The 26,440-nt window shown below is 43.6% G+C and overlaps 1 protein-coding gene across 3 annotated transcripts in view; it reads left to right on the top strand.

Annotated features, from left to right (window-relative positions):
- The window catches only part of RFX4 (regulatory factor X4), a 175,630-nt gene that overhangs the window by 5,877 nt on the left and 143,313 nt on the right, over window positions 1-26,440 (top strand). For 2 of the 3 annotated variants that reach the window (XM_070454010.1, XM_070454009.1), the window contains exon 2: window positions 22,668-22,754. In XM_070454010.1, the coding sequence (XP_070310111.1) occupies window positions 22,668-22,754 (87 nt within the window). Of the gene's footprint in view, window positions 1-13,423; window positions 13,494-22,667; window positions 22,755-26,440 lie in introns of those variants that run through there. The other variant, XM_070454008.1, reaches the window with a different exon arrangement.

The following is a 26,440-nucleotide window of genomic DNA, read 5'->3' as shown; positions in this document are numbered from 1 at the left end:
ATGCCAGGGAGTCAGGTCTCCACTTGCCTAGGCCCCCGATTGCTTGCCCCTGCCTGTCGTACAGGCCTTTTGGGACACTTCAGCTGCCTCTAGGACTCCACGGCTCTGCAGGATAGAAAGGGGTGTGTGTGTGTGTCGGGAGCGGGGAGTGGATCTCTGATGTTGTTTCTTTCCCACTCAGTACGAGATACTTGCAGTTTTATCAAGGTTAGGGGAGAGAGTAACGCAAAGATAATGTGGAGGTGTTGGGTAAAAGTGAAAAAAAAATACTTTGGATGAATTTATCAGAGTTTTTATTTTATTTTATTGAAATTTTAGTCTGTCTCACTCACTGAGCACCTGTTGGGTGGCAGAGCCTGGAGATGAATAAGCCACAGTCCTCACTGTGAAGGACTTGAAAATGTGTTGATGAGGGAAGGTATGGGCATATTTAGAGCAGTGAGCACTACAAGGGACGGAAAAAGAGTCCCCTTGGGGCCTGGAGGAATGCATGCTCTGTGTTGCTGACTGTCTACCATATGGCAGCCGTGTTTAGGGCATTTTCCCACACATTAGCCATTTATGTGTGTGCTTAGTCGCTCAATCGTGTCCAACTCTCTGCAACCCCGTGGACTGTAGCCTGCCACGCTCCTCTGTCCATGGAATTTTCCAGACAATACAGGAGTGAGTTGCCATCTCTTCCTCCAGGGCATCTTCCTGATTCAGGAAGCGAACCATGTCTCTTGCATGGGTTGCCATCTCCTATTCCAGGGGATCTTCCCCACCCAGGGATTGAACCTGTGTCTCCTGCATCTCCTGCATTGGCAGGCGGATTCTTCACCACTAGGGCCACCTGGGAAGCCCTTGGCCACTTAAGGCTGATCACAATTCTGTGTTGTCCCATTTTAGGATGAAAGAGTGTCTGGAACTTCCGCGGGGGTCACAACTAGTACCTGGCAGAGCTAGATCAGAGGCCAGGTTGGGAAAGCCCATTCCCTGTCTCCACCCAGGCTGTTTCAGCTGGACACTCATAGAGTGCTAGCCTGGTGGGGCTTGGTGATGACCCTGGCCACCAGGTGGGATTGAATCCCACTTGGTAGAAGGGAAATGCATGGATGAAAGTGAAAGAGCAAGGAATGTTGTGCCCTTGCACTCCAGAGAAAACCTCTCGGAAGCTGTAATGTGATCTGGATTTGAAGAGGATTTTAGATGATGGCAGTGATAGAGAGCAGTGCATCAAAATGGTTGAGAATAGCCTTTGGGTAAATGTTAGCTTGTTTCATTCCTCCATTCAAGAATTCTATGTGTCTTCTATGTGCCTGCCCTGCATTCTGCTAAATGCTGGGCATAAAAAATGCCATCTCTGCTCCTCTGGAGCATACATTCTAGACAGACAAACAGATAAATACAAAAATAATCTCAGCCAGTGATACATACTATGAAGAGAAAATGTTCTCTAGATGAATGAAGATAGAGCGTGGTGGTGGGTAGGTTGCTGCCTTTCACAGCGTGCCCTTCTGCCCCATGGAGCTGTGTGTCTTTGGTCTGGAAGCTTGATATTGCTGGGCTTCAGCTTACTTATGGACCTGATAGAATGGTTTGATAGGACCGTTGTGAGTATGCGATGTGAAAGTGGTACTAGGTAGCGTATATTCAATACTTACTGTATGTCTTTGATAAGCATTTTAATTTAAATGCATTATCTAAGTAATGCTTACAATAATGCTATGAAGAAGAAACTATTATCACTCACAGTTTGAAGGAAGAAACTAACAGGCTCAAAACAAGAAAGTTTCTGAACTCTAGAAGCTAAGCTGAGACGCACCTTGACAGCATGGGAAGCAAGATTGATCTTAATTGTGTGTGCTATAGTTTCCTGGGAAAGAATGCAAGTAATACATCTAGCTTTTTGTTTTCATTTTTAAAGCTAATGGTTGTCAAATGCCTTTCATATGCCAGGCATGTACTAAGCACTTTAAATTCATTATTAGTTATGTTTTAAAATATATATTAGGGGTGCCATTATTATCCACTCCATTTTATACATTGGAAAATGGAGGCAGATAAAGGATATCCTCGAAGTGGGTAAGTACCCTAACCAATAAGTATTCCACACTGTTGGTTACAAGGCTGTACCAACACCATCTTTTTCTTCTTTTTTGTTTTAGCAAAGGAGAGGGTTGTGTTGGACAGGATGTCCAATGAAGTACATATCATTTTAGCAAAACATGCTATTATCTCCCCATAAGAAAATGTAAGGATAGTCCTTTATACTGTGGAGACAAAATTTTAAATTATTGTTGGCAAAAAAAGGGACAAAAAAAAGACATCTCTTGGAGAAGGAAATGGTAACCCACTCCAGTATTCTTGCCTGGATAAGACCACGGACAGAGGAGCCTGGCGGGCTGTAGTCCATGGGTTTACATGACTGAGCATGCATGCATGAGGGTAGAGGGAGATGGGTTGGGAGCAATAAACTGGTAGAACTAAAAAAAAAGGGACATCTCTTTACTTCAGATGTGAAATGCACTGTGGGGATTCATTTGAAGTTTAGTTATCATTCATTTTGTCTCTGTGAATGTCTAGGCTTCATTCATGCTCGTATATAGACACAACCAAAATATACCAATGAGACAGAAGCCATTAAGTACTGTGATTATTTATGTAGCCTTTTGGTAATTTAACAAATGATATATTGCAGCTAGAAGTCATTTACACATATGTGTGTTAATCCATGACTTCAGGTGGATGTGGGTGTGACTTAATGAAAAGGACATGGGCTTTGCCATCAATAGACCAAGGTTGAAATCTCAGCTCAGTCACTTGCTTGCTGTGTGACCCGGGGAGAATGACCTAACTTCTCTAAGCCTTGCCTTCCTTATTTTTGTGTGAAAAATCCCCTCCTTACCTTCCAGTGTTCTTCAGAGGATATAAGTGCCCGGGGAGGGGGAGGTTGTTGGGTGAAATAGGTGAAGGGGATTAAGAAATACAAGCTCTGGCTATAAAATGAATAAGTCACAGGGATGTAGTCAATAATAATGTAATAATTTTGTATGCTGACAGATGGCTACTGGACTTGTCGTGGTGATTGTGTGGGAATGTATATGATTGTCGGATCACTGTGTTGTACACTTGAAACTAACAATATTGTATGTCAACTCTACTTCAATAAGAACAAAAAGAGGATATGCTGAGATTGTGCACTTTAAGCTTGGCTCCTAGAAATTGCTCAGTAAGTGGCAGATATTATTATTATTGAAAATAACTATCTGGTCTTTCTCTGCCAAATTCTAGGTGTCTAGTTGGGAAAAGGGGATAAGAATCCTGAAAAAATTTAGATTGTTTCAGGATATCTAGATGTTTTCTGTACTAAGTGTGGTGCATTGCTCAGCTGCTTCAGTTGTATCCAACTCTCTGCCACCCCATGGACTGTAGCCCACCAGGCTCCTCTGTCCATGGGATTCTCCAGGCAAGAATACTGGAGTGCGTTGCCATTTCTTCCTTCAGGCGATCTTCTCAACCCAGGGGTCGAACACATGTCTCCCTCGTCTCCTCCATTGCAGGTATATTCTTTACCAATGAGCTACTGGGGGAGCCCCCCAATAGTCTCAATTCTCATGTCAGGATAAATAATTCTTTACTAAGAGGATTGGACTGAGCGATTCATGTTATTTTCATTTCTCTACCTTTTCCATGAACAAGGCATTTTCATGCTTCTGTTCGCCATGGTTTTACCCTTGTGTTTTCCAGTTTGTTAAAGGAAGAGGAAAATGTGTCTTTGTAGAAGCAACACCTGTTGACGGGGATGTGACCCCTGGAAGGGAGTTGCATGGCTCTCTCGGAGAAGCCTCTGGTAGAGGTCCTTGCACAACCCCGATGCCCTCTCAGTTCTGGAAGGTGATGGCCCACGTTCTTCATCCACCCCCTCCATACTTGTAGGCATCACTCTTCTAAAGACTGAACCATTTTACACTTGGTTTTCAAGAAGTAAAGAATTCAATTTCAAGTGAGCCTTTCTCTGAAACTCGTTTTAACAGGAAACCCGTTTAGTCCTTTTTGCCTTTCTTGCATATTTTTCTACTGTGAGGAGAAAATTCCATTTGTTCTCTTTCTGTTTTTACAACTTGATTTTTATCTACATTGTGGTTTTTTTAGTTTTTGAAATATTTAACAGCTTTCTTTAAGAGAGAGAAAGATCACACAAAGCAGAAAAGAATGAAATTTGGCCCTTATGTTCTCACAGGGTCCAAATTTGGGCAACGAGGACTGGATTGACCTGTGCCAGTAGGTTATGTGATCTCTATTGTCAGTTCTGATCCTCAGAGCAGAAGTTCTTTAAAATAGGTGTATAGTTTCCGCTTTTGCAGTTGGTTAATCCTCAATGAAATATAAAAGCATAATTTGCCTCTGAGAAATCAAAAATCATTAGCAGACAGGTGAATCTGGATGTGTTGGGTTTATATTGTTGTGATTGTTTCGCTTTAATTTAAGGGGATAATGAGAAAGGCTTTGAAAAGGCTGCAACCCAGAGAAGGTTGTTTAGGGCTTAGTGTCCTGCGTGTTTTCTGACTACCGATTTGTGCTAAAGGTCAGCATTGTTTAGACGCAGCCTAAGTGAGATTGATGAATGCAGCAGGTTTTTATTTAACTGGAAAGGAGAATTACTACTTCGTAAGCACTGATCCTTTGAATTCATCATGTTGAAGGAAATGCACTATCAGTGAACACACAAGTGAACTACTCCTGAACTAGATTTCGGACTGTCATTTGAATAATCTTAAGAGTGATTAGTGATTGCTAATCATGCTGGCAACTAATTTTTGAGGCACAAATGCATCTGGTGGAGAAACATGTCAACACGTTTGTTTTGAATCTTGTGACTGCTGTGAAGTCATTTCAAGCTAGTATTAGACTTTTGAAGAAGAAAGTGTGTCTTTGAAAGTTATAATTACAGGATTTATAATTTTTTAAAATTGAGCGTGGGAGATATTTGAGTTATATTGATGATGTTCCACATCGTCTTTTTTCCCAGATGATTAGTCTAAATTAGTGTTCATGCATGTACTGTATTTATAATTTGTGTACTGCTTCTAAATGCTCATGGGTAAGTGAAATTCCTATTGAAGTTATTGGGGTCTTATAAAGTTCCAGAATTGGGCCCATGGCATAAACTCACATCTATTTATGATGGAATTGATTGATTAAACATTTTGACATGTTTCCTTTGGGGTGTTCAGTTTCATTGCTGATAAAAAATCTAGAGTTGGGGGAGAATTTGGATGCCTCTTTAAGCTCTTTATTCAACCAAAAAAAAAAAATAGCTTATTTTATGTCATCCTTATGCAACTACTAAAACAGCTAAAGTTTCTGTTTTTATTTTTTTTTTCTTTTACTTGATGACTTCTTTTACACAACCAAATAGTTTATACATAAAGCATTATTAGACATCATAAAAAATAAATAACTTTGGCTGAGAAAGCCTTGGGAGTTTTACAAGGAAAAAGATTCCAGAGGGTTTGAGGCCCTCAGTTAAAATGTTCAAATTTTTAAACATTGGAAAGAAGATTTCTAAAGCATTGAGCTGTTGTAGTGAGAGAGCCTTTGGTCTCCATGAACTTTTATTTTCGACTCAGTGGGCAAAGTTTTTGAGGTTTCTGTGGTTTGGGTAGGGGACCTTTTCAGAAATGCCAGGCTTTTAGAAAAAAAAAAAACAAACCCACAGCTTTTCTTCTAATCAAGGCTCTGTTTTAAAGTTTGAAAACTTTGCTGTGATTAGAAGAATGAATTATTTCTCTGTCTCGTTGGGGTTTCCTCTGGGTGCCCAGGCTGAAGAGTGTTCTCTGCCTGGGTTACCTTGCAGGGCACCCCAGAGGTGCTGGGAGCCAGGAGGGCTGCCTGCCTGGATCTGGTCCCTGCCACACCATACCGGGCCATGAGCATCGCTCAGAGGCAGGCTGAGCCCTGAGCACAGTTGGGAAATCACACCGGGCAGAGGGGGTCCAGAGAGAGCCAAGAGATGAGGAACCTAAAGATAGCATTCCCAGTGGGTCTGTGTTTTGTTTAAAGTTTTTCTTGGTATTGAAAGGTGATTTAAAAAGAAGAAAGGGAAAAAACACACAAAATCTGTCTAATTGTACATAGTACCTGGAGGCTATATATTGATACATAGATTATTTTCGGGAAGGGAAAGGGAATGAAGAGAGAAAGAAGGAAGAAAGAGACAGAGAGAGGAAAGGAGAAAAGTACACTGAAACTATTTTGGTAATTAATGGCAGGCTGACCTAATGAGCTATTTTCAAAATTATTCGTTGCTTTTTTAACAAAGTGACTGACTTTTTGAAATTGGGTGGCAGTTTAATAACATTTATAATCTTTTCCAATCACTATGTGAAATGCTTATGCATGTTAACTCATTTAATTCTCATACCCAATTTGTGGCATTAGTTACCCATCTTGTAGAAGAGGAAATTAAGGTGCAGAGAGCCCAGGTAACATCTCCAGGCCAAACGGCTAGCGGCAAATGAAGATTTGAACACCAATTTTTCTCATTTCAAAATCAGGCTGCCTCCTTGCCGCCTAAGACCAGGAGTTAGAAGGAGACCTTAGAGGTGTCCATCCTAGCTCACCTGCTCTACTACATAAGGAAACTCAGGAGGTCCGGTCACCCCTGAACCTGGGGGAGACAGCAGCTCACTCTGCAGTTTTCTGGAGTGCACTGTATGGCCGTCCCTGGGCTTCCAGCTGCCATGGGCACCAGGACATGACTTTGGCCAAGGCTGCTGACTGAAGGCAGTCAGGGGCTCCTCCTGTGGGGGTGCCTTCATACCGTGTGTTCCTTTCATCTGAGTTCCACCTGGCACCACCGCTGGGAAGGTATTCCCCGCCTGCCAGTCACTCTGGCCAATTTGACATCTTCCATCATCACAAGCTTCACACCTGTTTACTCGCAGACTGCTTGCTTTTCCTTATGAAATGCACATGTGCGTGCTCAGTCAGGTCCAACTCTGACTCCACGGACTGCAGCCCAACCAGGCTCCTCTGTCCATCGTGTTTTCCAGGCAAGAATACTGGAATGGGTTGCCATTTCATACTCCAGGGGATCTTCCCGAACCAGGGATCAAATCCATGTCTTCTGCACTGGCAGGCAGATTCTTTATCACTGCTTGGTTCAGCATAAAAACCTTGGTTCTTAAAGTAACAGCCAGCCCCTTCCATTGCATAGCATGTTATCGTTTGCCATCACTGATATAATCATTAACTGCTCTGGAATCCCACAGGCTTATTAAGAACTGGATTTGCCATGGGCTAGATAATCTGAACTCAGCAAGTTACATGACTGCTCTGAGCCTCAGTTTGCTTGTCAGTAAAGTGGGGCCATGCATAGCACCTACCTTATAGGGTGTTGTGAAGATTAAATGAATTAGTGCATATAAAGGGGTCTGCACAGGGCATTTGCATGTTGTAAAAGCTCAAGAAACAAAGGGGTTTTGAGGACTTGCTTCTCCTTGAGTCCCTGTAATAACTTCCAAGGCCCTCTCTCCACTCCCTGTCTCTGCCCTCCTCTCAAGACTGCATAGGAGAAGAAAACACTTTCAGTCTTTTCAACACATGACCTCCATATGCCTGTGATCTGGGCGGGATCATTCCCATCCTTTACTTAGGGAAATTGCCACTCTGTGGGATTCAGTCACATGCATTGGGTCATTTTTGTAGTTGCTGTTTAGCTGCTAAGTTGTGTCTGATTCTGCGACATTATAGACTGTAGCCCACCAAGCTCCTCTGTCCATGGGATTTCCCAGGCAAGAATACTGGAGTTCATTGCCATTTCCTTCTCCAGAGGATCTTCCTGACCCAGGGATCGAACCTGCATCTCCTGCATTGCTTCATACGGCAAGAGTATCCACACTGAGGTTGTTATGCTACCAAAGCTAATTGCACTTTTTAAAGCCAGGCCATCTCCATGCCAATTAAAAACATGCAGTTGCAGGGAAGGGGCTGGGGGTTTCTCTTGTGCCTCAAGTTCTGATGGCCTTAACTTTGCCTCTCAGTGCTCTTACCCACGTGGGCCTACAGTGTACATACTTCCCATCCTCGTTTTCCCTGTTTACTTGATGCTTCTTCCTTTCTCAAGATTTCCACCCATGTCATTCTTCTCTGTGCTTAGTGAAGTGCAAAGCACCTGCCAGAGTGTCTGACATAAGTCAGCACTCAATAAGTGTTTATTTAAGATAGTTATCAACACCTGTTTCATATTGTGAGGAATGCTGCATCTCTTTGCCTGCCTTCTAGAAAGCCTGACTCAAGGCTCTGTGCAAGCAAGTCCTTGATAAATTAACTTCAAGTTCATAGAGCCCCTGTGAACCAGGCATGGAGCTGGTGCTTCATTCATTTCTTTCTTTCCCTTCCTCTTCTCTCCTCATTGATCTGCTCTTCTGTGCCAAGCACTGTCCTAAGAGTGGGGAATCAGGTACAGTCAGCTCTTAAGAAGCTTATTCTTAGGGGCATATTAGTACTGAGTACTAATACTAAGTACTAAGCAGATTAGTACTAAGTACTAATATTCAGTTCAGTTCAGTTGCTCAGTCGTGTCCGACTCTTTGTAACCCCATGAATCGCAGCATGCCAGGCCTCCCTGTCCATCACCAACTCCTGGAGTTTGCTCAAACTCATGCCCATCGAGTTGGTGATGCCATCCAGCCATCTCATCCTCTGTCGTCCCCTTCTCCTCCTGCCCCCAATCCCTCCCAACATCAGGGTCTTTTCCAATGAGTCAACTCTTCGAATCAGGTGGCCAAAGTATTGGAGTTTCTGCTTCAGCATCAGTCCTTCCAATGAACACCCAGGACTGATCTCCTCTAGGATGGGCTGGTTGGATCTCCTTGCAGTCCAAGGGACTCTCAAGAGTCTTTGCCAACACCACAGTTCAAAAGCATCAATTTTGAGGCACTCAGCTTTCTTCACAGTGCAACTCTCACATCCATACATGACCACTGGAAAAACCGTAGTCTTGACCAGATGGACCTTTGTTGGCAAAGTAATATCTCTGCTTTTTAATATGCTATCTAGGTTGGTCATAACTTTCCTTCCAAGGAGTAAGCGTCTTTTAATTTCATGGCTGCAGTCACCATCCTCAGTGATTTTGGAGCCCCCCAAAATAAAGTCTGACACTGTTTCCACTGTCTCCTCATCTATTTCCCATGAGGTGGTGGGACCAGATGCCATGATCTTAGTTTTCTGAATGTTGAGCTTTAAGCCAAGTTTTTCACTCTCCTCTTTCACTTTCATCAAGAGGCTTTTCAGTTCCTCTTCACTCTCTGCCATAAGGGTGGTGTCATCTGCATATCTGAGGTTATTGATATTTCTCCCAGAAATCTTGATTCCAGCTTGTTCTTCTTCCAGCCCAGCGTTTCTTATGATGTAGTCTGCATATAAGTTAAATAAGCAGGGTGACAATATACAGCCTTGACATACTCCTTTTCCTATTTGGAACCAGTCTGTTGTTCCATGTCCAGTTCATTAGGAGCATATTATTCTCTTAATCCTCGTAATAACCTCATGGGGTAGATATTTTTAATATAGGAAGAAAATTGAGATCCATGAGGTTAAGTAATTTTCCCAGGGTTGTGGAGTTTACCTAGTCCTTTCTAAGGGGAGTGTTAGAATTAATGCCCTCCTGGCTTCCCAGGCCATGCACCAAGAGATCCAAGTATCAAACAGAATGATAACAGGAAGGAGCTAAAGAGTAATGCTGGGGAGGTGAGCCTGATATAAGAATTATAATATTGGTAGCTAAGACTTACATAGTGCTTATCATGGAAACACTCTATGTCTCACGATACAAATCCCATGAGGTGCCATTATTACTACTCCCATTTTGCATATTAAAAAAATTGAGGCTCAAGGAAGTGGAGTTGCTCACCCAAAGTAATCCAGTAAGACAGTCTGACTTGAACCTGGCAGTTGAGCTCACGGTCTGTGTTCTTAACTACTACAGTGTTAATTCAAATGAACCAGAAAAGTGCCTCAGACATAAACAGATGCCTGGGACTCATGGTGGTTCCATGTGTCTATAACTTGCTCTGTGCCACCTGCTCTCCAGGTATGCTCTCCCCACTGCTAGAAGTGGAGAGAAAATGACATTTCTACAACCTGGTTATGCAATTATGTACCTTAATTCTGGTGTTCTCAGGGATATTTTCAGAGCAGAGAGCTGCTTTTACATTGCGTTTATCTTTGACAGGAGATGGCACTGAACCTCTCAGGTTTAATTTTCTCTAGTCTCCGGAAACTGTTGGTGAGTTCAGGATCTGTGAAATATCAGCATTGGTGTATCCTTGGGCTTCCCTTGCTAATTCTTGTTATGTTGCAAATAATGACATCTTAATTAATCTCTGCTCACTTCAGAGTTTTCTATATTGAGTTTCCCTAAAGCAAGAAGGGGCGGTAACATTTTTGAGCACATATTGTGTGTCTGCTATTATTTTAGACAAGCTTAGTGCTCACAACGAGACTTTAAGGTGTGTGATTATGGGTCTCATAAGATTGCCGGGAGAAATATCAACAACCTCAGATATGCCAATGGTACCACTCTAATGGCAAAAAGTTAAGAGGAACCAAAGTGCCGCTTCATGAGGGTGAAAAAGGAGAGTGAAAAAACTGGCTTAAAATTCAACATTCAAAAACTAAGATCATGGCATTCAGGCCCATCACTTTGTGGCAAGTAGATGGGAAACAGTGGAAGCAGGGACAGATTTTATTTTCTTGGGCTCTAAAATCACTGTGGATGGAGACTGCAGCCATGACATTAAAAGATGCTTGCTCCTTGAAAGGAAATCTATGACAAACCTAGACAGCATATTTAAAAGGAGAGATATCATATAGCTGACAAAGATCCATACAGTCAAAGCTATGGTTTTTCCAATACTCATGTGTGGATGTGAGACTTGAACCACAAAAAAGGCTGAACACTAAAGAATTGATGCTTTCAAGCTGTGGTGCTGGAGAAGACTCTTGAGAGTTCCCTGGACTGTAAGAAGATCAAACCAGTTAATCCTAAAGGAAATCAACCCTGAATATTCATTGGAAGGACTAATGCTGAGGCTGAAGCTCCAGTAATTTGGCTATCTGATGCAAAGAGCTGACTCACTACAAAAAATCCTGATGCTGAGAAAGACTGAAGGCAAAAGGAGAAGGGGGCGGCATAGGATGAAATGGTTAGATAGCGTAGCTGACTCAATAGACATGAATTTGAGCAAACTCCAGGAGATAGTGGAGGTCTGAGGAGCTTGGCATACTGCAGTCCATGGGGTCACAGAGTTTCACATGACTTAGCAACTGAACAACAACAAGAAAACATAGGTTAATGCTTAGGTTAGAGTTAGCTGGCTCAGTTGCTAGGCTGTGTGATCGTGGGCAAGTCATTGCTATGATGATGATGTTGACGAGGATGATGGTGCTTGCTTTGAGAGGCAGCATTTCAGGAGATGGTAATAGTGTCACCTTGGACTCACTCACATCATGCAGTGACAGAGACCCCAGCAGATCAAGAAGAGACATGGGACACCGTTGCTATGGCTAGGTTGGATGGGTGGATGCAGTTAGCCAGAAAGAGGACACATTTCTTATCTCCTTCCATCTCACTCATCTGTTCTGATTCAAGCCTTGAAGACTTAAACTCTTTAGCAGCCTCCTACTAGGGGGACATTAGGTGCCAGTTAGCCTGGGACAGTCCTGGTTCACGTATACTGTGTCAGTAGCTCAGTCGTGTCTGACTCTTTGTGACCTCATGGACTGTGTAGCGAGCCATGCTCCTCTGTCTGTAGAATTCTCTAGGCAAGAATACTAGAGTGGGTAGCCATTTCCTTCTCAAGAGGATCTTCCCGACCCAGGGATCAAACCTGGGTCTCCTGCATTGCAGGCAGATTCTTTACTATCTGAGCCACCATGGAAACACCCGGTTTATATATATGGTCCCAGCAAAATCCTTACCAGCATTGCTTTTCAATATCAGAACTGTCCAGGTTTAGATGATAAGAAGTATGGTCTCATGCTTCCCTTTCCCTCCCCCACCAAGACTGTGTTTAGCAGCCCCTGATGGAGCTGCCCACAGAGCTGATTTGCTTCTGCCACACTCTGCTCGAAAACTTTTAGAGGTTCTCAACCCTCTACTGAATAGAATCCAGACTCCTTAACCCAGCCCTGAGTATGAAGGCAGTGCTTTTATGTGCTCATACCCCATAGTATCTTACAGAGTGCTAGTTAAACAGGATAGTCTCATTAAACACATGTTGAATTAATACCTGTTCTTGAATGTGTCATTTTCCTGCCAGCTCCAGGGCCTTTGCACATGCTGTTTCTTCTGCCATCCTCCCTCTCTTTACCTGGGGTAGTAATATGTGTCTTCTTACTATTCAGCTGCCAGTTAGATGCTACTTATTCTGAGAAGCTTCTCTGACCCTCATGGGTTAGACCAGAGCTTTTTTTTCCCCCTCTCCCCTGGCTTTCTAGGTAATGACATCTCTATTTGTGAGATTATTGAATAGCTGACTCCTGCACTAAACGCTAACATTCCACAAAGACAGAAACAGTCTGTCTTCTTCCCTGCTATGTTCCTACTGTCTAGCTCGGTGCCTGTAACATATTACCCCATAAAGAGTTGATAAACAGACAGTGGGATGTATGAATGTAAGGCCCCTCGCAGGCTGAGGTTGTCCTTTCTGAGCCAGTGCAGCTCATGTCACCTGATTAAACCCTGCGACAGAATCTTAGCACACTTGGAATACATGTGAAGTTCTTACTCCGGCCAGCAAGTCCCTACAAACTTTGGGCGCATCCTAACTTCCTGACCTCCTTTCCTCCGGCCTCCCCCTTCTTCCCTCTCCCCTACCACGCTGGTTTCCCAGCTCCTCTTCACACCCTCAAACCTCCTCCCACCTCGGGCCTTTGCACTCCAACATCACCTCCTCTGAGAAGCCCTCAGGGTCCCTGCCCCTTAAAACCGCGCCCGCATCTCTCTCTGTCCTATTCTCTGGCTTCATTTCTTCATGACAGTCTGTGCTCTAAGTCATTTGTTTATCGGTTTTCCTCCGTCTCCACCACAGATTATAAGCTCCCTGAGAGCAGAGACCTTGCTGCATGTTCACCACTAGAGCCTCAGAGCCTGGCAAACAGTCGGTGCCAAATCCCTGTTTGGTGGGCCAGGGATGGAATGAGTGCAGGGCCAGGGTGGGGCTGCCCCTTGGAGGCAGGGACAAGGGCCCCTTCCTGGAACCCAGCGGCCCCTGGGGCAAGGCCTGTGGTGTCGCCATGGCAACCCACTGACCTAGGAGCCCCCACCCTGGAGAGGCCACTGCTGCCTGCCTCCTGGGCCCACTTCCCACACGAACCTGTGTGTCACCACACAGGAGCCCTGTGGAGAGCCCCGGGGGAGAGAGGAAAGGGGCCAATGAGCCAGAGGAACGCACATCCTGGCCTGAGGGGAGACAGGAGCAGGCCCCGGCGGCGCGGGTACACTGGTAATGACTGGGATCTGAGGGAGGGGCGTGAGGGTGCACCCTGGCACCCCCAGAGGGACCTGGGGCCCTATCCTCCCTGGGTAGCTCCACCTGTGGCCTGTCAGCTCTTTTATGTAGCATTTCTAAAGCTGTGCGTTCCTAAAATAGGCCCCAGTGCAGCGCCCCAAAAGACTGTTGATAGAAAGAGGATGAATGCCGCCTTTTATTAAAACCCGGTGACACTTTCTAAGTCAGGCGGCGTTTTCCTCAGGTATTGCATAAGTCAAGAACTCCCTGTTCTCACCCCGTTCCTCAGAAACAAAGCTCATCGTGTTATTCCCCCACTGCTTCAAAATCATGGCCGGCTCCCAGCTGCCTGCAGGCGTCTTGGCCTGGGAGAGGGGGCAGTGAGGCCTTTGCAATCTGCTCCTAACGGAATCCCCTACCATGCCCTGGGTCACGGGTCAGTGGGTTCTTCACCTTTCCCAGAGCCCATTTTGGGCCTTTGTCCGTGACAGTGGCCCTCTCCCCCAGAACACCCTTCTCTCCTCCTTGGTTTGGCAGATGCCGACCTCTTTAAGGGCCTGGGGAAATGCCCTCCCCCCTACCCTCTGTGAAGCAGCCCAGCTGAGCTGGAAGCCCCTTTTTGTCATCTAGACATACTCCTGGTTCCCTGCTGGCTGAGCAAGGCGGGGTGCCGGGGTGACAGCCAACAGCACTGGGGTCAGACGTACAGTGGTGACTTCACCTGGCTTGTCTGACACTTTCTTCCTCACACGTTGGAGCTGCTCAGGGCTCTGTTTCGGAACTGCTGTGAGAAGGAGAGGGAAAGCAGAGTGACCAGCGTGGGGCGGGCGCTCAGTAAAGGCTGTGTGTGTGCTCAGTCCCCTGGCTGTGTCTGACTCTTTGCGACCCCATGGACTGTAGCTCGTCAGGCTCCTCTGTTCATGGGATTTTCCAGGCAAGAATACTGGACTGGGTTGCCATTTCCTCCTTCAGGGAATCTTCCAGACCCAGAGATCAAACCTGCATCTCCAGCATTAGCAGGTGGATTCTTTACCACTGAGCCACCTGGAAAGCCCTCAATATATGCTTGACTGTCCCCGCCATGGCTGTGAGCACCTGGTGGATAGAGACCATGCTTCCCTCATTTTCCCACAAGCCCAGCATGCTAAGTGCTTCACCTGTGTCATTTCAGTTAATTTTTTGAGAAACCTGGGAGGCAGGACCCATCTCAATGTTACATAGCTAGTAAGTGGAAGGACTGGGCTTTAAAAGCTAATTTTTCTGACCACTGGCTCCACATTCTTCCTGGCCTGCCTCTATCTTCTCTTTAATCTTGTACTGTCTCCCTGGGGTCACTCTGCATCAGCCATAGACAGGTTTCATAAACAGATCCCTCATGATCCACCTGTGAGCCTTTGTCTCTGTGGTCCCAGGTCTCAGAACCTCGGAAGTCCTCACTCCCTCACCACGTTCAGTCTCTGCTCCAGTGCTGTTTCTTCCCAGAGGTCTGAGGAAGGATTTCATCCCCGAGCAAGGATGCCCTGCCCACTGCTCCCTCTTGTTTCATTCACTTCATCACAGCCGTCACTGCCAGCTCTGTGCTTTACACCACTCCAGGCTCTTGGGGACTAGGCACCAAACAAGATACTCAGGGTTGTTAGAATTTACATTTTTAAGAAGGAGGGAGATGTTGTTGTTGTTCAGTGACTCAGACTTGTCTGCCTCTTTGACACCCCATGGACTGCAGCATTCCAGGCTTCCCTGTCCTTCACCATCTCCTGGAGCTTGCTCAAACTCATGTCCATTGAGTCAATGATACCATCCAACCATCTCATCCTCTGTCGTCCTCTGTTGTCCCCTTCTCCCCCTGCCTTCAATCTTTTCCAGCATCAGGGTCTTTTTCAATGAGTCGGCTCTTTGTATCAGGTGACCACAGTATTGGAGCTTGAGTTTCAGCATCAGTCCCTCAAATAAATATACAGGGTTGATTTCCTTTAGGATTTACTGGTTTGATCTCCTTGCTGTCCAAGGGACTCTCAAGAGTCTTCTCCAGCACCACAGTTTGAAAGCATCAATTATTCGGTGCTCAGCCTTCTTTATGGCCCAACTCATATCTGTACATGACTATTGGAAAAACCATAGCTTTACTATATAGACCTTTGTTGGCACAGTGATGTCTCTGGTTTTTAGTACATTGTCTAGATTTGTCATAACTTTCCTTCCAAGGAGCGGGCATCTTTTAATTTCATGGCTGCAGTCACCATCTGCAGTGATTTTGGAGCCCAAGAAAATAAAATCTGTCACTGTTTCCATTGTTTTCCCCCTCTATTTGCCATGAAGTGATGGAATCAGATGACATGATCTTAATTTTTTGAATACTGGGTTTTAAGCTGAGTGAGGGAAATAAATAAAAAGAATGCATAAGAAAACAATATCTTTTCAGGTCCTGAGACCCTCATCCATCAGAAATATCCTGCTGTAATATATTGGTTTCCTGTTAAATAGCTTTTGTCCAACTCTTCTTTTTAAAATTATTTTATTTTATTCTTTTTTTTTTTTTGGCCACACCACCTGACATGTGGGATCTCAGTTCCCCGACCAGGGATCGAACCCTTGCCCTCTGTACTAGAAGTGCGGAGTCTTAACCACTGGACCACCGGGGAAGTCCCTATTCATTTCTTCTGTTAGAACTTTAGACTGAAGACCTTTGACAAGTATTTGCAAAATGAATAGATGGATGGACGAGAGGGAGCAACTGGCCTGTGCCTGATCTTGGGTGGCCTTGGGTGCAGTGTCTTCAAGCAGAGTTCCTGGCCAGAGTTTGAAGTCAGGCCACGACAGTGAGAGCACTGAATCCAAGCCACTAGACCCCCAGGGCCAGTGGCCAGTGACAAGGCCCTGGCCTATCCTAGAGATAGGTGTGAAACAAGTAACGTGTTTATTAGGAGGAAAAAGGGTACATGCAGACAGACACGCAGGTAGGCTCAGGGAGACAGGGTGGTGGTTTGAATTACTTTTATGGGGCACTTCTGCTGGGTTTCCTTTGGCCAATCACCTTGCTTTGCCTGGTTCTGAATCTGTATTGGGTGTATCTTAGGGTCCTCCTCTGTGTGTGTGCACATCTCTTAGCCAAGATGGATTCTAGGGAAGAGACCTATGGGCATCACTTACTACGGGTGGTGCCCCTTCCCCTTTCTGACCTCCAAGGAGCCTTTCTGTGCATGTGTAGTCAGGGAGGTCTCCTTGACTTCGAGAATGAGGAATGTGTGGTCTTTTATCTTTTATCTGGGCAGGGTCCAGCCTCCTTCATGATCCTGCTGTTACGGAGTTTCTGTCCACAGGGGAGAAACTATTCAGCTTGGGGCCCATCTATCTCCTGCCTCACACCCAGGAGGATGCAGTGGGAAGAATAAGCATAAGCTTTGGAGCCTGAAGATCTGGGTTTGAATTCTGACTTTAACACCTCTGACCTTGGCCACACCACTGCCAACAGGCCACAGCTCTGTGCAGTTTCCTTATCTATGCCTACGTACTCAACCGCTTCAGTTGTGTCTGACTCTTCATGGCCCTATGGACTGTAGCCGGTCAGGCTCCTCTGTCCATGAGATTCTCCAGGCAAGAATACTGGAGTGGGTTGCCATGCGCTCCTCCAGGAGATCTTCCCAACCCAGGAATTGAACTCACATAACCTTCGGCTACTGTATTGCAGGCAAATTCTTTACCGCTGAGCCACTGAGAAAGCCATTCCTTATCTGTAACGTGTAAATTTCTGTCCCATGAGGTCGACTGTGAAGCTCAGGTCAGGTTCTCCGTGTCAGGGTGCCCTGTAAACTTCAAGGATTATGTGCCTTTTGACAACCAACGCGGTCGGCTCCTCCTGGTAGGCCAATGTATGTTCGTGAAGCCCTGCTCTGAGTCTTGGACAGGCTTGGATATGCCATGACCCCAGTGCAACTACTTCCTCGTTGCTACTTGCTGCTGCTGCAAAGGGAAGCAAGATTTCCTCCTGGGAAACCCAATAACCATTTAAGGCTCTGCTCAACCTCATTTTAGGAACTTGAGAAAGTCATTTCAAATTGGGATTTCCAAATCTCTGATCTGAAGAGGGGAGACATGAAGCTCGGCCTCTAAGGATGTGGGTTAAACTCCCTGTAAGATGAAAAATCTACGAGGCATCCTCTTTCCTGCCCATGATCCCAGATGAGTCAGGTGAAAGGATGCTTTGCAGCCCAGGAGCCTATGCTCAGAGTCATCAGTAAATCCTGCTGGACACTTAGAGCAAGGCTGGTCCTTCTCAAAAGTCAGATGGTTTTTATGGATCAAGTATGAGGCAGGTGGGAACTGGAGGTTATCCAAGTGTGAAACTGCTTCTCCAGTGTCCCAGAGCACAGCGCCAATACTGCTGTGCTGATCACAGTATGAGAACTTTTGTTTTTCATAACAATAAATATAGATATTAAGACATATCATATCATATTGTCCTGAGTTTTAATTTATGACTTTTTGCACACATGCAAAAACTCACATAGTATCTGGCACATAGTAGGAACTTACTGTTGTTTTTCAAAAAAGTAATGCATTCAACAACATATTTATTGCACTATATCTGTGCAGCCAGGCACAGTGCCAGCTCCTGGGCACAGGTGAACAAAAATGACAGGGTCTCAGCAATCATGAGCTGATGGAGGAGCATCTGCCTTGGTTTTTTGATGGCAACTAGAGGGCAGAAACCAGTCTTATTCATGTTTATATCAGACTCACTTGACTACAGCTTCTTGATCTACATGGGACAAAATACATTTTTGTTGAATTTTTATTTGGAAAATTGCCTTTGATGTGTTGTCCTTTTATGCTGCATGTGGTAGAAAAGAAAGCGATCAGGAAATTCTTTAGATGTGTGGATATGTCTCCTTACACACTGTGCATTTTTTTATATCATTCATGTCAATAACATAATGTTCGTTGAGGCCAGTCTAAAGGAAAAACTTTATACCAGGCACTAGTGGAGAGTCAAGAGAAATAAAATGGACTGCGTTCTTAAGATGTTTAGGTTCTAAACGGTGGAGCCTGTTATGTAAAACAAAGGCTTGCAAATAAAACATGTAAATGAACTTAGCAAAAATTATAGTATGTAAGTTGAGTTTTAGCACAAGTTGTAATACAAGGCAGACTGTGATCATTGTTGCAATACTGGCAGTGTGTTCTGGAGACCATATGGGATATGGGATAAGGAGAGCTCAGAGCACACTTGGAGAGACAGCACTGTGGTTATGACCTGAGTGTGAATGCTAATCCTGCCTCTTACCAGCTGGATGACTTTGGACAAGTCATCTAATCTTTCTGAGCCTTAGTTTCCTGATCTCTAAAATGGGTTTATTGATAGAACCTATCTTATAGGGTTGTTATGAGGATTATGTATTATGGTGTACCAAATGCATTTACATAATGCTTGACCCATAAGACCTCAGAATATGGTGGCCTTTGTTAAGCCACTTAATTTACAAATGAGGGCTTCCCACGTGGCTCAGTGGTAAAGAATCCATTTGCCAACACTGAAAACACGGGAGAGGAGTGTTTGACACCTGGGTTGGGAAGTTCCCTTGGAGGAAGGAATGGCAATCCACTCCAGTATTCTTACCTGGAAAATCCCATGGACAGAGGAGCCTGTCAGGCTACAGTCCATGGGGTCACAAAGAGTGGGACATGACTGAGCATGCTCACACACACACACAATCTACAAATGAATAAGATAGATGAATGCAGTGTTTCATTAAACATTCAATATGCCTGCCATTCTGGTTGATTAATTCTTGGTCTTTGTAAAATCATAACCCATTATCAATAGTTTTAAAGTATGTAATGCTTACTTCATGTGATGAATAGAGGCCTTTCAGTCCTATGGAGCAACCTGACTTACGAGACACGAGCTGCAGATGGCACTGTTGAGGTTCCCCCTAGGGAAGAAGATAAACCTCAAAAGTCGCCTGTGACTCCAAGGCCTCCATAGATTTTCCAGAATGTTGCATTCATACAGTCTGGAATGCATGACCTTTGAAGGCTCTGGAAACGCCCATGTCTAGAACAACAGAGGTGATGGTTCTGCCAGACCCGGCACTGCTTAGACCCCGTCTGAACCATCAGCGCTCACCGAGCCCCACGTGTTCAAACAGACGTTGGTTAAACAGAAGATGCCAGAAGCAGGAGAACTGAATGGCCAAAAAATACAGGAACAGTTTCTCCCAAGAAAGTGCTGAAACAAGTGGGGTCCATTTTGACTAGAAAAAAATGAAGACATGTGGCTTCCTCCTGTATCTGACATGTGCCTCAGAGACCAGACCTACTCTGCGCTGCTCCAGGGGGCAAAGCTGGGCAGCGGAGTGGATACACGCTTAAGCCATGGGTCAGAGGGGTCTGAGTGTGGGCAATGGATGGGGGAACGGAGTACGTGGTGAGATTTCTTCTCTCTCCCCTCTCTCCCTCCTGTAACCTTGCTTTCATCTCTCTCCAGGGTTGGGGTTGGGCAGTGTGGGGGAGAGGGACTGCCCTCAGCACAGCTCTTTCTTGACTCACTCTTGTGGATGGTTGTTGCATCTCTTGACCCACCTGGTGACCAGAGCCAGCTCCTTTCCAGAATGTTGCGGTGAGCTCTTCAGAGAGGGTTCCCCCTCCAGTTGCTGGGGATTCTCACCTGCAAGAATAGGCCCTTTTTGCGGAATAACAGCGATGATAACAAACCTGATTGTGGTACAGGCAAATGGGTGAGAGTGTTCCCTTTTACTGACGAAAGAGAGTGGTGGTGTATTTGTGAATGTGTGTGCCCACACGTGTGTGAGAGTGAGTAGGTGTGCATACCTAGCTAGGGAGACCAAGGGCTGGGCTTGAACAATAGAAATTGATTTTGGTGGTATGGTTAGGTGGAGGGAGGGACTGCAAATTTCATGAGATGCCATCTGACATCAGCCACGGCTGTTGCCAGGGAAAATGTGCCAGGACTTGAAAGGGTTAGAAGATCTGAGAAGAGACATTCTGGAGAATTCTGAAAAGAATTCTGGAGATTTGTATCCAGATGTGGTTTTGCATCATAAGATGTGATGACAAACACCCACCCTGTGTCATCACAGTTCTGAAACCCTTGCAAGCTGTTTGTTTCTACGTTGTGAATTTGCTGTCTGGGAGGGGGTAGCGTTTTAATGCTTTGAATCTCTCGGCTACTCCCTGTTTCCTTAGAAATACCAGATTTCCATATCCTCTTAACAAGCTGGTGCCTGTTCCACTCCTTGGATATTTCTCTGCTACTTATTTACAATGTTGGAAGCAACTTTTAAAAAAGCAGTTTGTTGAAACATACAATACCCACCAAACCCCAACGTTTCTCTCTGCTGTTGGCACTTGCTTTCCCCTCACTACATTGCTCAGGAGCCACTGTTAGCATGGTTTCCTTTAACAATATGTTACTAAGTAATGAACTTTTCCTTGGCTCTTTGAATTATGAGGCGTCACATTACTCGATTAAGCTTCAGTTGCTCTCTAGGGAAACTGGAGATGAAAATCCTTACTTCAGAGAGTTGTGGTCAGAATTCAATGAAATATGTTAACATTAAAATAGGGGTTCAGTAAATGCCAGCTCCTGTATTATAAAGAAGGCAGTAGGCGACAGCACTGCTCAAAAGCACACATTCATAGGTGTAATCAGTTCTGCTCTAGTACTAATATGCACCCCCCCGAGTTACCACCATTCTACAAAACTGCACAACAAAAAGCACAGCATTCACTGGAATGATAAACTAGGGGCACAACGCTTAAGAACTTTGTCAGCGACACATGGGGAAAAGATAGGACCCTAATAAAAAGGATAGCAGTTTTACACATGTTAAATGGTTAAGAGGCATATAGATACAATACATATGGCACTTGACCTTGAAAAAGACTTGAAATTTGCTTTTGGAAGTGGACTTTGGTAGGGCCACAGCTTGTGTTTTATTGTGAAATGGTGGAACATGGTCTATCTGGGCAGGTGTGGCTCACAACCCATGCCGTAAACTCAAGTAAGCTGGTAGATGTTTGAGGTGTGAGCATGTGTGTCTTTTGAATATTCCTACAGGGCTCAGTTCAGCTAAGTGCAGTTTTTACACTCACTTAATGTTTTCTAAGAATAAAATCAAGCGTAAGCAAACAGAAAATTTGTGCTAAGGGCAAATGGTTCCCTAATGTATCACTTGCATTGAACACATTTGTGGTTTCAAAACATTGTAGCAGAACTGATGTACTTAGCTGATGCTGTTGAATGAATGAATGAATGAATGAATGAATAGTGGATGCTCTAAATCATAGAAAAAGCATTACGCTACTTTGTGGAAAGTACATTTGTAGTGTTTGGAATTGGATTTTTTTTTAATCCTGTGGTTTTTGGGTTTTAAAACTAATGGGGGGACTTCCCTGGTGGTCCAGTGGCTAAGATGCCATGGTCCCAATGCAGGGGACCCGGGATCCATCCCTGGTCAGGGAACTAGATCCCACACGACACAGCTAAAAGCTCACATGCCGCAATGAAGACTGAGGGTCCTGTGTGCCACAACTAAGACCCAGCAGAGCCAACTAAATAAATTTAAATAAATAAGATAATAGGTAACTATCACAGACCTTCTGAAGCCTCCTCCTGCAGTGACTTTCAGTCTGGGCTTGGAAGAGCCACTTCGGGGGTCACTGACAGAGTAGGGGTGGAGGAAGCTGCAAGTTCCCTGCCCTCCTCTTCAACCAGAACCCTCAGGGTTGTATCTGCTTTTCTGTTTTCTTTTGAATTAAGTGTTCTGCTGCTGATTCACAAGCCTCCAAAGCATCAGTGATTCAGCTGACCAAATTTTGTTTTACAAACCAGTTCTCAGGAATGTGTTAACATCTTCTTTTGAAGAAAGATAAACCCCAGTGGATACTCAGTTGGTACTAATACTCCAAAATTAATCGAATTTGGCCAAGAAATACTCAAGTTGGCCTTCGAATTACTGTTTTGCCTTCAAGCTACTCAGCAAAGTCTCATCAGCAATGGTGCATACTGGGCTTCATGTTGAGTCCAACTCCAGTCTCGGCAGATCTCAGATGAAAGTTGATGGGCATTTAAATCTAGTGCATTGATGATGTTCCTGTCTCTTTGCAAACACCAACAGTGTGATTTTCTTTATTTTTCATTTCTAGAGAGCTGGATTGAAAGATGTCTCAACGAAAGTGAAAACAAGCGTTATTCCAGCCACACATCTCTGGGGAATGTTTCTAATGATGAAAGTAAGTGCTTAAAACTCAGTCTTCCATGATGTCCTGGCTATGGGCTGTGTTCTGATGAGGAATGGTGCTTCTGGAATGCTAGACTAAGGCATGTCACCCGAAACAAGAGGCTGTCCAGCCATTTATGAAATACCCAAGCCTTCCTTATAATATCCTCCTGGAGGGAGTTCAATGCATTCAGATGGATGTGGAAACTGAGGCCACAGCAAAAACTTGCTGTTTACACATTCTCATTGTCTGAGGCCCTGAAGACTCCATCTCAGTGATGCTCCAGTGGGAAAATGTGGACTTTGAATGGGAAAGGCCTTTCTCTGTAGATATGGATTTAAAGGAGTGTGTCATGTGACTGTTGTTTTAAAGTCACAAATGTCTTTGGTGTTGGAAAGTAACAACTTCTCCTGCATATTGAACTAGAGAATTGGAATTGATGGAAAGATACTAGCTGCTGTGTTTGTTCCTTTCCTTGTGTTATGTCAGGCTAGGGCTTCTGGGTACCTTATATTAAAAGCAGAAGATGACTTGGGACTTGTATTTGCCCCTAAAGCATTATAAGAAGGGGGCAGCTTATTATAAAGTCATTTCCAACAGGGACAGAATGTCTTTCTTAGTTGGTAAAGTGCATCTCCTTAGTTCAGTTTTCTCAAAGATTCAGGGAATCTTCAGGGAAGATTTAGCCATACTGTTGTATGTCACAGTAGTTTTTCTTTTTCATTGCTGCATAGTACTCCACTGTATGCTTCTATCACAGTGTATGTATCGATTTAAATGTTGACAGATATTTAAACTGCTTCATTTTTGACTCTTTAAGCACCTCTGAACATTCTTTTTCAAAGTTTATTTTAATGTGGTAGAATATGCCTGATGTAAAATTGATCATTTTAACCATATTAAGTATATAATTCAGTGGCCTTAAGTACTTTCACCTCATTGTTTAACCATCACCACTATCTATCTCCAGAACTTTTTTCATCTCCCCAAACTAAAATTCTGTACCCATTAAACAATAGTTCTCCATCCTCCTTTCCCCCTAGTCCCTAGCAATTACTACTCTATATTCTGCTATTCTTTATGAATTTGACTAACTGTAAGAATCTCATATAAGTGGAATCACATAGTATTTGTCCTTTTGTGACTGACTTATTTCACTTGGCATAATGTTCATCCATGTTGTAGCATGTATCACAATTTCCTTTGTTTTTAAGGCTGAATGACATTCCACTCTATGTATATACACCACATTTTGTTTATCCATTCATGCATTGATGGACATCTGGGCTATTTCTATTTTTTTGCTATTGTGAATAATGCTGCAATACAGACAGGTGAACAAATAACTGGTTGAGTTCTGCTTTCATTCCTTTTGGATATATAACCAGAAGTGAAATTGCTGGATCATATGGTGATTCCATATTTACTATTTTGAGACACCGCTGTAATTCCATGGTGGTTGTACCATTTTACATTTTCACCAGCAATGTGCTAAAGTTCCAATTTCTCAACATTATTGCTAATATTTGTTATTTTCTGTTTTTTTGTGTAATAGTCATTCTAATGTATAAGGTAGTATCTCATTGTGGTTTTGATTTGTAGTTTCCTAATGATTAGTGATGTTGAGCATCTTTTCATGTACTAAGTGACCATTTGTGTTATGTATACTTTGCAGTAATGCCTATTCAAGTCTTTCAGCCATTTTTGAAACATAAGCTTGTGAACTTTGAAAATTTAATTTGTTTGTTTTTGGCCGTGCTGGGTCTTTGCTGCTGCAGGCAGGCTTTCTCTAGTTGCGGCGAGCGGGGGCTCTTCCCTGGTTGTGGTGCACAGGCTTCTCACGGGTGGCTTCTCTTGTTGAGGAGCATGTGGACTCTAGGGTGCCCACGGGCGTCAGTAGCTATGACCCAGGGACTCACTTCCCCTGGGGCCTATGGAATCTTCCGGAACCAAGGATCAAACCTGTGTTGGCAGGCGGATTCTCGACCACTGAACCACCAGGGAAGTCCTTTTGATCATTTTTTAAAAATCAGATAGTTTATTTCTATGGTTGCTGAATTGTGGGAACTTCCCTAATGATTAGTGATATTGAACAGTCTTTCATGTGCTTATTGATTATTTGTTTTATTCTTCATAGAAATATCTATTTAAGTCTCTCAACTGCTAGTTCTTTATATATTTTGTATGTTAACCCCCATCAGGTATATGTGTTGCAAATATTTTTCTCCTGTTCTGTGGGTTGCATTTTACTCTGTTGATTGTGCTCTTTGATGCAGTTTTCGATTTTAATGTAGTCTATTTTATCTATTTTTTCTTTTTCTTAAATTTATTTATTTTTAATTGAAGGATAATTGCTTTACAGTATTGCCTTGGTTTCTATCAAACATCAATATGAATCAGCCATAGGTTTACCCATGTCCCCTCCCACTTGGACATCTATTTTTTCTTTTATCTGTGCTTTGGTGTCCATATTCAAGAAATCATTGCCAAATCCAATGTCATGAAGGTTTTCCTTTGTTTTCTTCTGAAAGTTTTATAGTTTTAGTTCTTATGTATAGGTCTTTGATTCATTTCGAGTTAATTTTTGGTAACTTTTCACTTTTTTTCCCTCAGTTTACATCTTTTTAAAATTTCATGTACTTCTGCTCTTATCTCTAGGTTTTCCTCCCTTGCACTTTCTTTGAGGTCAATTTTTTGCCTTTTTCTGTTGTGAGACAGACACTTAGATCATTGATTTTTCAACTTTTTCTAAGGTAGGCATTTAAAGCTATAAAAATTCCTCTAAGTACTACTTAACTGTATCACATAATTTTTCTGGTGTCATACTTTCATTATTGTACAGTCAAACTTATTTTTAAATTCCTATTGTGATTTGTTCTTTTACCCATGATTTATTTAGAAATCTATTGCTTAATTTCTAAAACTTGGGGATTTCCTAGTTGCCTTTCTACTACTGATTGCTATTATAATTCCACCATGGTCACAGAACATACTCTGTATGACTCCAATGTTTAAAATTAGTAAGACTTGATTTTTGTCCAAACATATGTTCAATTTGGCAAATGCTTACATATGCTTGTAAGGAATGAGTATTCTGCCATATTTGGATGGAATATCCTACAGGTATCAATTAGACCAGATTGGCTAATCATGTTTTTCAGATGTTCCATATCCCTATGGATTTTGATTTTGTCTCTAAGGTACTGAGAGAGGTGTTACAGTGTGATTTCCTATCTTTTCAGTTTTGTTAATTCCTGCTTTACATGTTTTGAAGTATTCATTTCTTAGAAACTTAGGATTGTTGAATCCTCTTGTTGAAATAATGTCCCTCCTCATATTGGGTTTCCCAGGTAGCTCAGTAGTAAAGAATCCTCCTGCCAATGCAGGAGACACAGGAGACTTGGGTTCGATTCCTGGTTGGAAAAATCCCCTGGAGAAGGAAATGGCAATCCACTCCAATATTCTTGCCTGGAGACTCCCGGACAGAGGAGCCTGGCGGGCTACAGTCCACGGGGTCACAAAGGAGTCACACATGACTTAGCGACCAAACAACAGCATCTCCTTCTGTCTAGTAATACTTATTGCCTTCATGTCTATTTTATCTGATGTTATACCAGCTTTCTTTTTTATTGGGATTGTTGTGGTATATCTTTGCCTTTTTATTTTCAGCCTTTCTGAATTCAATATTAGGATTTTTA

This window comes from Odocoileus virginianus, chromosome 23 (assembly GCF_023699985.2).
Source record: "Odocoileus virginianus isolate 20LAN1187 ecotype Illinois chromosome 23, Ovbor_1.2, whole genome shotgun sequence".
Taxonomy (NCBI): domain Eukaryota; kingdom Metazoa; phylum Chordata; class Mammalia; order Artiodactyla; family Cervidae; genus Odocoileus; species Odocoileus virginianus.
The sequence above is the reverse complement of the archived record's forward strand: the minus strand, read 5'-3'. Positions and strand labels throughout refer to the sequence as shown.